The sequence below is a fragment of the Panthera uncia genome, chromosome B1 (genome assembly GCF_023721935.1).
Source record: "Panthera uncia isolate 11264 chromosome B1, Puncia_PCG_1.0, whole genome shotgun sequence".
NCBI classification, from domain to species: domain Eukaryota; kingdom Metazoa; phylum Chordata; class Mammalia; order Carnivora; family Felidae; genus Panthera; species Panthera uncia.
In genome coordinates, this window is record NC_064811.1 from 123,037,093 (window position 1) to 123,052,582 (window position 15,490).

Genomic DNA, 15,490 nt, shown 5'->3' on the forward strand with positions numbered 1-15,490 from the left:
CTTCTTACAAATTATTCTTGTCTCTAGCTCTAGTGCCCCTGTTGTTATGGGGTGGTAATTCATGAAGACATGGAAAAACCACAGTGAAATTTCACCTCATATCCATTAGGATGGCTGTTAATCAAAAAAACATCTAAAGTCACAAACAAAAAAACTAACCCTCTGGGTGCACCTGAGTGGCTCAGTCGGTAAAGCGTCTGACTCTTGATTTCAGCTCAGGTCATGATCTCACAGTTCTTGAGTTCGAACCCCACATCAGGCTCTGTGCTGACAGTGTGGAACCTGCTTGGGTGTCTGTCTGTCTGTCTGTCTCTCTCTCTCTCTCTCTCTCTCTCTCTCTCTGTCTTGGTGTCTCTCTCTCTCTTTCCCACTGCCCCTCCCCTGCTTGAGTGCACACTCTCTCCCAAAATAAGTAAACATTAAGAAATCTTTAAAAAAAAACCTCAGAAAGTAACAAGTATCGGGGACAATATGGAGAAATTGGAACCCTTGTGCATTGCTGGGAGGAATGTAAAATGTTACATGTAGCTGTTGGAAGGCAGTATGGAAAAAAATTAAGTACAGAATTACCATGGAATCGAGCAATTCCACTTCTGGATAGATACAGAGAAGAATTGAAAGCAGGGACTCAAACAGGTATTTGTACACCCATGTTCACAGCTGCCTTTTCACAATAGCCAAAAGGTGGAAACACCCACGTGTTCATTGGGTAAACAGAATGTGGCATATATATGTATAATGGAATATTCATCCATAAAAGGAATGAAAATCTGATACATGCCCCAGCATGGGTGAACCTTAAGGATATTATGTTAAGTGAAATAAGCTTGTCACAAAAGGACAAATAGTGCAGAATTCCACTTATATGAAATCCCTATAATAGGCAAATTCCTAGAGACAGAAAGTAGACTAGAGGTTCCCAGGAGCTCAGGGTGGGGAGTGAGGAGTTAATGTTTAATGGACACAGAACTTCAGTTTGGGAAGATGTAAAAATTCTGGAAATGGATGTGGATAGTGGCGATGGTTACACAACATTGCAAATATTCTTAATTCCCCTGAATTGCACGCTTCAAAATTATTAAAATAGTAAATTTTAAGTGCTACATATTTTACAACAGTTAAAAAAAACCACACATATTAGGGAGCATTGGTATAATTGTCATCACGTACTGATTGGGTTCTTAAGGGTGTGTGACTCGCCCAGGACCACACAGCTCTATGTGGCAGGACAGGGTGTGGCCGAGGCCCTTCCACGGCACCGGGCACATAGTTAGTGCTCTCTAGTGCTTGCTGAGTGACTGCCATACTGTCTCCCTCTGTGTCCTGGGGGTCTTCAGTGAGCAGCTGCCTCTCCACAGCCTCTTGGTTGAGTGCTGGAGCTGCCGACCTGGCCCCGACAGGGAATTGTGGCTGGTGGCAGCCCAACGTCAGGGAATTTGGTGGAACTATCTTTAGTTCACTCCCCCCATTCCATTCCCATGCCTAGTGGCTTTGGGAGCATTTGAGGAAGGTATTTACTACTCTTCAGTGCTAGTTGGGGTCCCTGGCCCCATACCCTTCATCTTAGTTGGGGCTTCTGTAACAAATACCACAGACTGGGTGGCTTAAGCAGCAGAAATGTATGTCCCACCATTCTGGAGGCTGGGAATTCTCATCAGCATGGTCGGGTTCTGGTGGGAGCTCTCTTTCCGGTTTCCTCACATGGTTTGTGTGTGTGTGGCCGGAGGGGGTGGGGGGTAGTGGTAGGGAGGTTGGAAGGAGAGGAAGTGATCCTCTCCTGTCTTTTCTTACAAGGATACTTCCATCATGGAATGCCACCCTCATGAGCTCAGCTAACACATATCCCTCCCAAAGACCCTACCTCCTAATATCGTCCCGCTGGCAGTTAAGGTTTCAATGCATGAATCCTGGGCAGACACAAGCATGCAGCTCATAACACCTGTCTCGCCCTGTGCCCATGGCCTTCTCCCAGCATGAGGCTGACAGGGGCTCCACAGTTAAAGGAGAGCCAAGCTCTTGGACTGAGACAGGGAGTGTTCAGCCCTCAGGGACGGGCACCAGGGGCATGACAAAAACTGAGACCCACACACATTTACTTGCCTGCATTGGACAGGGGCATGGACATGGTGTGTGCCTGGCATCACATCTCATGTAAAGTGTCTCATTTTAATCTCAGCAGCAACTTCAGATCGCTTCTTGTCTTTTAGAAACGAGGAGCACGGAGGTCATGAGAGATGGAAGTAAATCATCCAGGGTCTCCCAGTCATTAGGGAGCCAGAGTTCCAGCCAGCATCTCATTTCTCTTAGATTCACTGCCTCTAGGAGTCAAAATCTTCCCAAAATGAGGTTCTTATTTCCAAAGCCACCTGTATCAGGGTTCTCCAGAGAAACAGAACACATAGGATGTGAGTGTATGTGAATGAGTGAATCGCTTTTGATAGATAGGTATTGGCTCATGCAGTTGTGGAGATGCAAAATCTGTAGGATAGGCCAGCAGGCTGGAGACCCAGGGAGTAGTTGCTGTCTGTGTCCAAGGGCAGGGTTCCCTCTTCTTTGAGCGATGTCAGGCTTTGTTCTGTTAAGGCCTTCAACTTCTTGAATGAGGCCCACCCATATTATGCAAGGTAATCTGCTTTACTTAAAAGTCTACTGATTTCCCTGTTCATCACGTTTAAACATCTAGAATAACGTGTGAGTCTCATGGCCTAGCCAAGTTGACACGTGAAACTATCACATTGCCATTGGAGGAAATGGTTTGACCAGTGAAGTACAGCAAGGAGTCTAGGATGGGCATTTTGGGATTTGACGCTCCCAGGAGCGTGGTGAGACCCTCACCGGCCTCATCTGAAACCTCCGAGGCACTTTCCTGTGCCTGGGGAGGCCCAGCTACGGGTGCTCTGCACTCCTTCACCCGTTCCTGCCCTCCTGTCAGCCCGTGGCCACTTCCAAGCTCTTGGATACTGTAAGAGGTCCTCTCAGTCCCCTAAGTTGGTGACATTTCTTTCCTACACCTTGGGGAATTAAGAGCTGCAGAGGAAGCAGATGAGGTATGGATAAACCCCCTGGTCTAGCGGTAGGATGGGTACAGGATTCCTGACCTAGCCTGGTTTCATGTGTGCGGGCCTCCTTCACCCCTAACTTTATGGGAAATTTCTTTTCTTTCTCTTCTGTTCAGCCTGTGTCTGTCAATACCTACTCTGTGTGAGCGTGGGCGTTGGTGTGTGTGTATCAGAGATGAAACAATGAGCACATCCAAGGTGTTCTTCCATAAACTATTTGACGGCCTCCTACTTGTAGTAGTCCTACAGGCCAAGTGCTGTAACCCCATCATGTAGGTGAGGAGGCTGAGCGGGGCCCTGAGGGTTAAGTAGTTCCCCAGGTGCACCTGGTTAGCACCTGTCAGCTGGGAGTCCCCTCCAGGCCCTCTGTCCTGAGCCTGGGGCCCCTTTCCATTGAGGTCCCCATGTTGCACAACCCCTGGGGGTCTTTCCCACGGCATCCAGTCCCCTCCCCTGCCGGTGGCTGCTCTGGTAGTATTGCCAGCTTGGGTGGTTTGGAATAAGTGGGAGCCTTTAAAAATGCTGCTCTGAGGCACAGCGTCAGGCCGGAAATCAGTGAGGGAGCAAAGAGGCAAAGAGGGAGACTTGCTGCCAGACTGCCTGGAGAGCACGTACCTAGTTCCTTCATACCTGTTCATCCTTCAAACAAATCCTCACGCGCTGGGCATGGTGCTCGGGGTGCGGTGTCCCTGTCTCATGTTAGAACCTAGACTAGAAGGGAAATAGTCCATCTCCCTCTCCCTCCCTTCCTCTCCCTCCCTCTGTCTCTCTGACACACACACACACACACACACACACACACACAACACGTATGGTGTATAACTGGGTGCTCTGACCTAGTCTGGAGCACTAGGAGTGATCTCAGAGGGACGAACACCCAAGCTGATACCTGAAGGGTGAGGAGGCGTTGTCCAGGCATATATAGGCCGGGAGGAGAGCGTCAGAGCTGAATGAACAGCTATGCAGAGGTCATACTGTGGGCTGCCACACGTTAGTGGCTTATGAACTGCATTTCCTGAGTTGCAGTCAGCATTTCAGAATAATAGAATAAAGAGAGTGCATTGCACATAGTGAGGGAGGTGTTGTTTGATGAAGCTTTTGTGTGTTGTGTACATGTCCTTGTGTGCCGGCTTCTGATGCCCAGTAGTTCTTCTTATGGGTCGCCATCACAGCTGCATTGCTCAGCCAGCTCCTGGGCTGGTGTGCTGGCCTAGGCCACACCTCCCCTCGCCTCACTGCGCACGGCCGGCTGTGGTCAAGGCCTGAGTGGCGGCTTGCCCACACTTGGGGGTTATTAGATGCGTCTGTATTTTACTTCTAAACCCTGGTGATGCCCTTTGCTGTCCAGCCTGTGGTTATTTTCTACTGTATCCGTCATGGATATTTATGGATACCTGCAGTTTGCTAGGCACCGTGCCCAGGGTATGTTAGGCCTAGGCCCTGTCGTCAGGAGCAGCCCATCCAGTGTGGCAGACACACAAGTGCCCAGATGACGCTGTGAGGCCTGATGAGTGCTGGGAATGGTCGAGGGAGTCTCCCCAGAGGACGGGGCATTTCAAGGTCTCTGAAGAGGAAGAATCACCTGGTGAAGAGGTGGGAGAAAGGCATTTCAGGTGAAAGGCATGGCACTGGTGGGGAGAGTGAAGGGAGACTGGAGATTCGAGTGGGCTGGGTGTCTGTGCATCAGACCACTAGAAGCTTGGGTTTGCTCCTGGACACAGTGGACTTTAAGCAGGGGGACATGATCAGCTCTGTGTTCTAGAGAGTTCGCTGAGCTCCTTTATGCATAGCGGATCAGAATGAGCCAGGCAGGCTGGAAGCTCGGGGACCTGTTAGGAGGCTGCGAGGGGCTGCATGAGGTCTGTAGTGGCCAAGGGGCAGGTCCTATAAATAGCCCTTGTGCAGATTTGTAACCAGACATCCCAGACATGGGCCCCATTCTCTTCTGGTTGATCCTTTAAGACACCCAGCAGTACAGTGAATTCCACAGGGAGCAAGTACTTGGGGACATTTTGGTAAAAAGCAATTTCTCTTCCTTTTCAGTGCAAACCTCGAGGGAACCCGGCTGGCTAGAAGGGACTCTGAATGGCAAGAGGGGGCTGATTCCACAGAATTATGTCAAGCTGCTGTAGTGTCTGGCCTGCGAGGCCCCACATGGACCTTTGGCTCCTGGGAACCTGCCTTCTTCCTCCAGGGCGGGACCCACAGCCCCCTGGACACGGGAACTTCAGACCATGGATTGGCACCTGAGGGGAGGGGAGGGAGACACCCCGCCAGCGGTGGGGGGAGCGGGCGCACCGCACAGAACCGTGTAGATCTGTGGAATGGGAGAAGAGTAGCAGGATTCGTGGAATGGACTTTTCATTTGTCAAGCCTGGGGACTTTGGACTGTGATTTTTAATTATCCAGTCTTCTGCCTGCCCAGCCTCCCCTGTTGGTGATCATCCCACCAGGCACTTCTCTGCACACGTGCTGCTGAGATGTAAAAGGGAACTGCACTTACTCGTGGTGTTTGCAGGCTGTGCTCTTGGCTTTGGTTGATGTGGTGTGGAGGGGGCTTGCCGCTGGCAGGCGGGGAATTGGTCCAAACCCACAGGGCAGCAGAAAGACGCTCCTTCCTAGATGGCCACCGCTGGGACCCACATTCACTCTACTTAGAGCACACTGGCGTATTTATAACAGGCTTCTCCTTGGTGCTTCTCACCTGTGTGCTGTTTCCCAAACACCACCTTTTTGCCCCAAGGTCTCTGTAAATGAAATAAAATGTAATTTACTATTTGATTTGTGTCATAATGTGGGGAAGAGATGGTGGAATTCATTCCCTCTGCAACGTTTTATGATTTGGCATCCAGTGGATAGAAACTCATTTTCCTCTGACGTTGGCACACGCAGGTAGAATTTATTAACAAGAAGCCTTGCTTATTCATAGCAGGGCGTGTTCCTGAGGGCAGCAGACTTCCCTGACGTGTGAAATCCTGGAGGGGCTCCTCCAGCCACCGGAACAGGCCTTTCCCCCATGGCCCATGTGACTCCCGAGCAGGAGTGGGGCTGAGGCTGCGCCCCCGGCCCCCCGCTGACTAGCTTCACCGTGCAAGTCTGTCCCCACCCTGCCCTGTGTTCCCTCTGTCTTCCAGGCCTTAGCACTAATCTCTCCATCTGCCTGAAGCCCGGCTGCAGGGTGGCTGTCAGGCCTCAGCCACAACCCTACACGTTATGGTGCCCCACCTGTGGGTGGGCCACACTGTGATGCTTCCTCATTCTTTCCAGGCACAGATTCAGCCGAATTCCTCTTTGTCCTCTGATCTGGAGTCCTGTGGAGTGTGGGACTCATTTTTAGGAGACTCATCATTCTGAAGCCAGCCCCACCACAGAGCCTGCTGTGGGGGCCTGGCATGTCTCTCTTCCCCACGGGAGGTTCCTCAGCCCGTCAAACTTTTACTCCTAATAATTTGTCACAAGAAAGATGTGTCTGCATCGTCCCCAGATGAATTGATACAAGGCTTGCTGGCTCTCAGGTTTGAATTCACCTACACGGACCATGTAGGGTGTTCAGTTTGGGGTGATGGGTGTACAGGGGAATGGGCCTGTTGAAAAGTATCCATGTTTTACATCAAGACAGTCTCAGTGCAGCGTAATTTACAGTACTGAACTGTCCATTGGGAAAGTCCTGGGACTGCCGAGGAGCCCAGGGCCGCCCGACAGTGGCCAGCCCCGGTGTCCTGTTTTCTGAGTTATCACTTCCTGTGCATGCCCACTGCTAAGGGATGCGGAAGGGAAACTTGGCTTATGAGAAGGAGTTACTGACGTGTCCCACTTTACAAAAGGCCTCTGCGGGAAAATGCAAACGTATGGGCAGTTGGAGTGGGCTCAGTATAGCACTGGGAGTGATTTCCTGGCAGTTTTCCTAATTGGTATATCCCTGTAGGGCATTGACAATAAGACCCACTGCACCAGGACTTGATTTATTTGCTTGCTTGGAGAAGATTTCCATTTTTCACAGTGAGGTGCACCCCCACCCACGGTTATCCGTCAGACTACCAACTCCCAAAGTGTGTTTACCACCACACTCTTGATCAAGGAAATTGCTACGAAGTGTGACTGCCTGTGTGATTTTGGGTAGATTAAATTGATTCTGTGATTCTTCCTCCTAAAAAGAAAATGATGCCCAGAGGTTTGGGTTGAAATGATCTAATGCAAGTAGGATGCCCGGTATGTAGTACGTGTTCAGTGAATGGGAGCTGCTATTCCTTGTATTGTTCCCACCATGACCGTCACTTGCACCTCTGTTGTCAGGGCCATCTGTGTTCTGTAGGATGCCAGTGTGGTGGTCACGAAGCCTCAGAACATGCTGGATCCAAGGGCTCCGACAGCACCAAGCCCTGCAGTCCCCTCCTGTGGCTGTCGAGGGAGGAACGCCAGAGGGGACCTGGGGTGCTTTGCTCTGCAAACAGGACCGGTGTGGCCAGGCTTGCCAAGGCCTTCAGGTAGGGAGCTTCCCTCTGGGTCTGGCCCAGGGTATACCTAGTAACGGGATCAGGAGGTGTGCTCTTACGTTGGCAGATCATCTTCGTTTCCCCAGAAGAGAAATAGGGTGTATTTGTTTCTCCGTTTCTGCTACATGGATGTGGCCAATCCCCCGAGCGTCCGCAGGGCTCTGGCTCCTCAGCCCACCTCATCCAGCGGCCGCTCAGAACGGGTCTCCAGCTTGTATTCATTGACAATCACCAAGGGGATTGGGGACGAAAACAGACACTCAGGTGCTGCGTTTCTGCTTGCCATGGGGCTGGCTGTGGGGCTTGCATCTGATTTCATCGCCCAGGGCCTGTTCTGCAGACCATATAAGAAGATGCCATGTGAGATTAGAGCTAAAGACCTTGTACTGGTTTTCCCCCTTCCTTTATGTAGCAAAAATATGTGCACTTGCAGGTATGGGCAGGGGAAGCAGTGGACTCTGCCAGTGAAGGATGGTTAACTCATTCTTGCCATACAGTGATTGAATGAGCCAGGAGAATTTATCCCGTTTTATGGATGGGAAGATGGAGGCCTCAAGGACAAAGAGCCTTGCTCAGGTTCAGTCAGCTGACTACATGTTCTTTCTGCTGTGCCATCTTGCTTCTGGGGGCCAATAAGGGACAATGGCTGTTTGGGGTTGATTTGCACTCCCCTCCAAAATGCGTATGTTGAGATCCTAACCCCTAGTACCTCAGAACGTGACCTCATTTGGAAGTAGGATGGTTGCAGGTGTAATTAGTTAAGATGAGGTTAGTAGGGTGGGGCCCTAGTCCAATATGACTGGTGTCCTTATAAAAGGGAAATTTGGACACTGAGACAGACATACATATAGGGAAGACAATATGAAAAGACACACAGGGAGAAGACAGTCGTCCACAAGCCAAGCAAGAGAAGTCTGGAACAGATCCCTCCCTCATGGCCCTCAGAAGGAACCAGCCCTGCCAACACCTTGCTCCTGGACTTGCAGCCGATGGTTTGTGGCACCTTGTTACAGCAGTTCTAGGGACCTAAGACAGTGGCTAAAAAAAGTGTGAGCTTTGAGTTACAAACAACCAATTTTGAATCCTTTTTTTTTTTTTTTTAAACTATTTTATACTTTGGTGACCTTGGGCAAGTGAACTTGCCTCTTTATGCTTCAGTCCCCTTCTGTGCAATAGAGAACAGCACCAACCTCATTGAGATGTTGTGACAAAAGATAAGTGCCTGAAGGGTGCCCAGCGGGAAAGAGTTTGGTAAATGGAGATGGGAGAAGGTAGACAGCAGGGTACCCTGGTGGTGGGAATAGTCTCTGTCCCCCTTCTTGTCTCCTGGCCACTCACTGCTTTCGTCCAGGTACTTTTCCAAAGGCCATTCCTCGGCTTTCCCTTTACATGGTCTGCCCTTTCCTCTCCTTCCCAGGGGCATACTTTGCCTCTGTAATCTTGCCCTTGTCTTTGTTCCCTATTCACCTCGGTTCTGGCCCCCTTCTCACCTTCTGACTGTTCTCCCCTCCAATCTCTCAATGCTGGTCTTGGTGACTCCTTTCTCAGCCAGATATTTTCCATGCCTTTTTTTAATCTTCCTGAGCCACATAACTTTCCTTCCTTCCTCCTATCCAAAGATGTCATTCCAGGAGCATGTCCTCAAACGGCTTTCCTGCTCCAAGCTCTGCAAATGTCTTCTCCAGTGCCTGTCAGCACTCTTTTTCCTTGACTGGCCGGGGCAGTAATTTATTGCCACCCTCCTCGGGTAACCTGGCATAGTCTCCTAATGCTCATGTCTGCAAACAAAGTTTCTCAATCTACTGGTTGGAGGAATATCTCCGAGAACTCTTCCCTATCAGAAAAGATCAACTTGATTGGAAAGCAGACTTCTGCTTTTTGTCCAGCAAGAGACCTGCACTTTGAACTTGGGCAGTAAATGCACAATATTGATTTAGACAGCTCAGTGTCATGTGCTGGTGTCTAGATTTCTTCTTCCATGGAGGATTTCAGCAGCGAGGAAACACTGCAGGAGAAACACGCTCCAACACGGCTTCGTAGTAGCTGTGACCCTTTCTGTAGCTGTGACCATGGATAACTTGGAAACTGCTATCCTGGCAATGTAAATTCTATGAAAAAGTATCAGGGTAATTGCCAGTGTAGATTGATTTAATGATCCCAAATTTCACCCCTCTTTGAATCCATGTCCCTTTTTGTGGAGCCCTCCATGATGACTCTAGACTTGACCTTGTAACCTGTTTTGGCCAATGGCATAGGAGCAAACTTGATGCAATGGGAGGCTTGAAAAGTGTTATACCTTCCCCTTTCTTTCTTATTAGAGCCTTGCCTTTACCATGAAAATTCGCCTAGGCTGGTCCGCTGGAGGATGAGAGGCCACGAGGAGCAGAACTATCCCAGACCAGTCGGACTGCTGCTTAACTGCAGATGCCCCATGAGGCCAGATTCCGCCGAGCCTGGTCCAGGTTGGCAGAACCCTCCCAGCTGATTTGTAAACTCACTAGAAATAACAAACGGTGGTTGATTCAAACCCCGCTACATTTTGGGGTGGTTTGCAGCTACCGCCTGCTACTCTGCTCCGTGGTTTGCTTTGCTTTGGATATAGTCTTGGTCCATGCTGACCGTTAAGATCATATTCTAATCTTCTCTTATCCAGTGTTGTTGGGAAAGCCACAGTGTTACTTCCAAGAAAACTGCTGCACTGACAATCGGAGGGCTTGAAATTAAAGTGCCAGGGAGACTTGTAATCAAGTCATTTTAGTCTGTGTACACTCACAGTTTATAAAAAGTATGTTTGAGCTGACTTTAACATAGAGGGACAGTGTTTTCTATTTGATTGAGGGGCATTCAACACACAGAAGCAAACAAACCCCTAATTATAGATGCATCACTGCGCATAATCTTCACTGCTCTGGTGTGCAGTGGCTGGCTGTCTCAGGGGAAGTGTCTTCGTTCTCAGCTAAGGATTCCTAAACGTGCAGCTGGATTCTTTGGGTCTGAGAACACTTTTAGAACATCTCAGAAATAGAGTGACACTTGTCCCAAGAATGAGTCCGCTCCATTCAGAAAGGACACCCACTCTAATTAAATAACGGCCACCCTAGCGTGCTCCCTTTTAAAGTTAGGGGTTCTTGGTGAAAAGCCTTGCTCCCTAGTAGGTCAAATTCTGTTAGCTTTAAGATATAAAATTAACTGCATGTACAGATGTTTTAGAAACAAATTTGTGCTTACAAATCTAAAACTGTTTCTCTCCCGTCCTGTGTTTAATGGCCATGTTGTGTTCCAGAAATCTATCATGTTAGAACACAGTTGAATTTGTTTAATGCTCAACTAGTCTTCTCTTTCTGGAAGCAAATAGTTTCATCACCAGTTAAATGACATGTTAAAAATGAACTTGAAATTATCTGGTGGGAAATATATGTTTTCTAATTTTAAGATGAGCTGATAATTGTTTGCTGCTCTTCTGTGGTCCATATTATATGCGTGAAATTAAGGGGAGCAGCCTGTAAGGAGTGTGAGAAGCATTATGGCCAGTGGGGAGCCAAGTCTCTTGGCCCAAGAGGATCTAATGGGAAGGAGCAAAGCAGAACTGCATGGAGGAAGAACTCTGGAGTCAGGTGGGGCATCTGGTCTACTCAGGTCAGTCTCAAAGTCTGAAAAATGAATGATCGAGCTTTCCTACGGCTGTGAAGATAAAGGAGGCAATGTACACAGAGTGTTTAGCAGCAGTTATTGTTATCAAACTGTTACAGGTTTTAGTGACCCCAAATATTAGCACTGAGAAATAAGCATCTAATTAGTCCCAAAAGAATATAATGGACATGTGGCTAATGGGAGGGGGGGGGGGCTTTAACACGGGGGCAGAAATGTTACTCTATCTTGGATGGAGGCAGAAGTGCAAGTTATCAGATTGAGAGGGACACAAAAATCCAGGTGTTCCTACGGACATTCAAATGAAATGTTTCCAAAACAACAGGTGATTAAAGTAAAGGATTTATTGTAATCTGCTTACAGTCCTTTGCAAAGACAGACATATGTTTTTGCATAAAGATATAAATTGCTTCATTTTAAACTAACTTAGTGTTTTTTAATTATATGAAGAAGTTTTGGTGAAATATGAATTGTACCAAACCAAGATTTTTAAGAGCAATATGGTACAAAAATAAGAGCAGACACACAATTTGGACTGGGACAGGCATTCAACAGTGAATTTAGAATATGGCTTTGCTGTTTAATCAAGCAAAGTTACCTGGAGACACATAAAGAGCCAGTAACTTTGTTAATACAAAAAGCTGATGCAGACTGTCTCCATCCCAAACCTGGTTACAGTGAAATTCCAATTTCATAAAACGTAAGTCTTGAGCTAAAAGCTGCTCTTGTAAGCCATTTCGTTTCTAGAAACTCCCAGTCTGCATGCTGAGTACTTATCACCTTCCAAGTGTGGCTTTCATATTGCTGTGCATGTAAGTTGACTATATTTAAAGATCTGCCTATAAATTAAATTACTGAAATTGCAAATTATGTAAGAAAAAGTCCTCCCTCTGAATGCAGCTTTCACAGGCTTCCCCTTGCATAAGGCAGGTGTCTTCTGAAAGACAAGGTAATGTTGCCTGCATGGTGAACCCTGGAGAAAAGTGGTGATCCCAATGCTGCCTAATCCTGGCTTCTCCAGCTACAGCTTTTAGGTTCTGGAAAATAATGTGATTTCACTGAGTACCTGATGATTATCGTCACTTTTAAAAGACTAATTTGGCCTCTGTTCAAAGTAGTTTATTTAGTGCAATCATATTGTTAAGTTTCCCCAAAGATATATAGGTTTGTGATCTGGGGCAAGAGAAAAGCGATAAATTGCATCAGTGCCAAACAGATTAATGAATTAAAAATTTTAGTGCCACTGTCTTGCTTATATGATCTGTAGTTATTTTTTTTTCCAAAACTGTTTATGTATAAAATTTATTTTTAAAACCTACCTTTTAAAAATCTAAAAACCCTCTAATTATCGTGCGGTCTCCACGCCACTCTGACCGAACCGTGCCAAAATGCATCTTCCCAGTGCGTCCTGCAATGGCCTATGTGTTCCCATGACCAGTTCCGGGAGTGCAAAACCCCTTTCCAAGACCAGAAGTGAACATGTCACCTCCGCCGATGTAGAGAGTGCATGGAATTTCTTTCCCAAAGGAGAAAATCCAATTTTCTACAATGGGATGAGACTCAGCTCTCTGGGCCATGGCATTTCCGGTCTCACTCTCCTGGAGCCGATTCTGATTCTGCTTCGTGAGGAAGAAAGGAAAAGAGGCAACTCTCCTAAAGCTGCGGCACTCCCGGACACCCTCTCGCACGTGTGTTGTCAGGTGACCCCTTGGAGGAGCTGCGGGCACCACAGCCTGTCGCTCCCGGACGGAAGCAGGATGGAGCAGAAGCCAGAAGCCAGAAACCGTGCTCAAGTCCCAAGAACACCCCAAGCGGGAGACCAGAGACAAAACAAAAGTACAGAAAAGGTAGAAAGGCTTAGAGACAACCAAAGAGGTTTAAGTGTGGTTATTTACAACAGAGACTGTAAAATGGTAAATTAGATATGAAGCTAAAAAAGGCACAGCTTTCCCTTTCTTAAATACACTGTAAACGGTTCATTATGCATGCAGAACATTTCACTTTACAAAAAAAATTTTTACCTTGTTTAGACAAAGATAGTACTTAAATAGTCTCCAGCAAAATAGAATTCTTTCAAAAATACTTTCCCCTTCATCCTATCAACCATTAAAGTTTTTTTGTTTTTTGTTTTTTTTGTTTTTTTTGTTTTTTTTTTTTTGTATGTGTCTCATTTACAAAAGTTCCTTATACCTTATTTCAGGTCCTTCACAATTGATACATACAGTAATGTACAGCACAGCAAAAGACTGCAAAAAATTATTTGTAAAGCCAACACAATAGATACTAGAAATTGAAACCAAGGCATTTCTTTAACATCTTATCCATTCTAATTAAATAAATGGACGCTAAAGGGTGTGTATACCAGTGATGCAGAGGAACGCGGGCGAATAAGCCCCCCCCCCCCGCCACCAAGGGGGCCGCTCTTCACCCCACGTGCTCTGTTATTACACAACAGGAATCTGTATATATTTTTTTCTTTTTTTGTGTGTTTTTTTAAATAACAAAAGAATATTAATGCCCCATATTGACTATACGTTTTATGTGCAACCAAGGGTAAGCTCTAAAAAGTTCGTTAGTCCTTGAACCCTTTTAAAACAAGCGATACCGGAAACTACATGGCATAGTTAAAACTTCCATCTGTTAAAATATCAAAATCAGAGAGTTATTGACTAGATATGGCTTTTCATCCAGAGGAACAGGAACATGTTTCTAAGCGCTGGGGATTGGACAGGGAAGAATCCGTCAGACCGCTCAGGTCTTGCCAAATCCGTGTCAAACTGCTTTCCCGGCTCCGAACCCTTGACGTGATTTTCAACTTGAGAAACTGCTGAACAAGTATGAATCAACCATCACATGTCAAAAATATGATTCCTTAGGTCCTTCGTGGGTGTAGAATAACATGGGGAAACTTAAGGCAAAGCTCTCCTGGTAAGATGTCTTCCATCACTTCCTGTGAAAGTAAAGGGGCTTGGCGTTCCCGGACTCCACCTTGGGCAGCTGGTCGCTGATAATCTCCACCAGCATCGCGGGGAACTCGACCTTCAGGGCCTGGGACTCTCGGAAGGTGTAGAAGCAGAATTCCAGCAAGTCATTGACCAGCTGCAACACAGACGGGGAACAGGACAGTGAGGCCTCATCTCCGTCCCCACGCCCCTCTGTGTCCTAACCCTGCTGTAAGCTCAAGAGACTTGCAGAAATCTGACCAGGAAACCGTGGCCGTGAAGCTGCCTAATTTGGCTAAGGCATCTGTTTTGGGGGAGGATGGGGTGCTCATGTCTCCTGTCACCATGCCTTTCGTGCAGAACTGATCCCAGCTGAGAACTGAGTGTGCAATACTGAATATACCAGTAGGAACAGGGTCAGTTACAGAGGTCCTAGTGGTGGGGACACAGAATCGCTCTCACCAAGTTCTCGTTCGTAAACGTGCGAATTCGGTGGAGCAGGCGTGTACGTGTATCTCTATAAGGTGGTGATGGGCCTTCCCAGGTTATAAGGTGGGCTGGGGTGGAGGGGCAGGTGGTGCCCAGGCCTTTGCTGGCATGAGTCATGCTTCCTCTAGTCCCGGGTGGGCCCTGTCAGTTGGGGCTGGGGCCACCACATGCTGGCCTTCATCTTGCCACCTTCTTCTCTCCTTTGGCTTCTCACCCTGAGCCGGGGGGCAGGGTTGAGACTTCTCAGTACCCACCGCTAGCTTTATTAAGGTGTCACTGATGCGCTACACTGTGTAAGATTAAGGTGCCCAATGGGCTGATCTGATACTTCTATATTGCAAAGTGATTAACGCCTTCATTGTGTCATATAATTACTTTTTTTTTTTGTGGTAAGGAAATTTAAGCTCTATCTACCCAGCAACTTTCAAGTAACAAATACAGTATTAGCTATAATTATCATGCTGTATTTCATATTCCCAGAACTTATTTTGTTAGAACTGAAGTCTGTGCCCTTCGACCACCGTCTCTCCATTTCCCCTTTCCTTACTTAACACCACTCTATTCTCTGTTTCTGTGAGTTTGGTTTTTTTTTTTTTAGGTTTCATATATAAGTAATGTCATACAGTATGATGTATAATCTTTCTTTGTGTGACTTCACTTAGCATAATAGCCTCAAGATCCATCCATGTTACTGCAAACAGCAGGACTTCCAACTTTCTCACGGCTGTGTGTTTGTGTATTTCTTCTCCATTCTCAGCCACTTTCTATTTCAGGCTGATTGTGGAGAGCAAACAGCAAGGGCCACCTCCATGCCTACTTGTCTATCCAGCTATTTTTCCTACTTGGTGACCCAAGGACC

At 47.3% G+C, this 15,490-nt stretch overlaps 2 protein-coding genes across 4 annotated transcripts in view; one reads left to right on the forward strand and one right to left on the reverse strand.

Moving 5' to 3' along the window:
- ARHGAP10 (Rho GTPase activating protein 10) overlaps positions 1–5,838 on the forward strand; it is a 322,588-nt gene extending 316,750 nt beyond the window's left edge. For all 3 annotated transcript variants that reach the window (XM_049632246.1, XM_049632248.1, XM_049632247.1), the window contains exon 23: positions 5,103–5,838. In XM_049632246.1, coding sequence (XP_049488203.1) covers positions 5,103–5,191 — 89 coding nt within the window. In that variant the 3' untranslated portion in view covers positions 5,192–5,838. The remainder of the gene's footprint in view (positions 1–5,102) is intronic.
- Positions 5,839–11,676: 5,838 nt separating this feature from the next.
- The window catches only part of NR3C2 (nuclear receptor subfamily 3 group C member 2), a 346,649-nt gene continuing 342,835 nt past the window's right edge, over positions 11,677–15,490 (reverse strand). Inside the window, exon 9 of the mRNA XM_049631214.1 lies at positions 11,677–14,299. Within this exon, the coding sequence (XP_049487171.1) occupies positions 14,144–14,299 (156 nt within the window). The 3' untranslated portion in view covers positions 11,677–14,143. The remainder of the gene's footprint in view (positions 14,300–15,490) is intronic.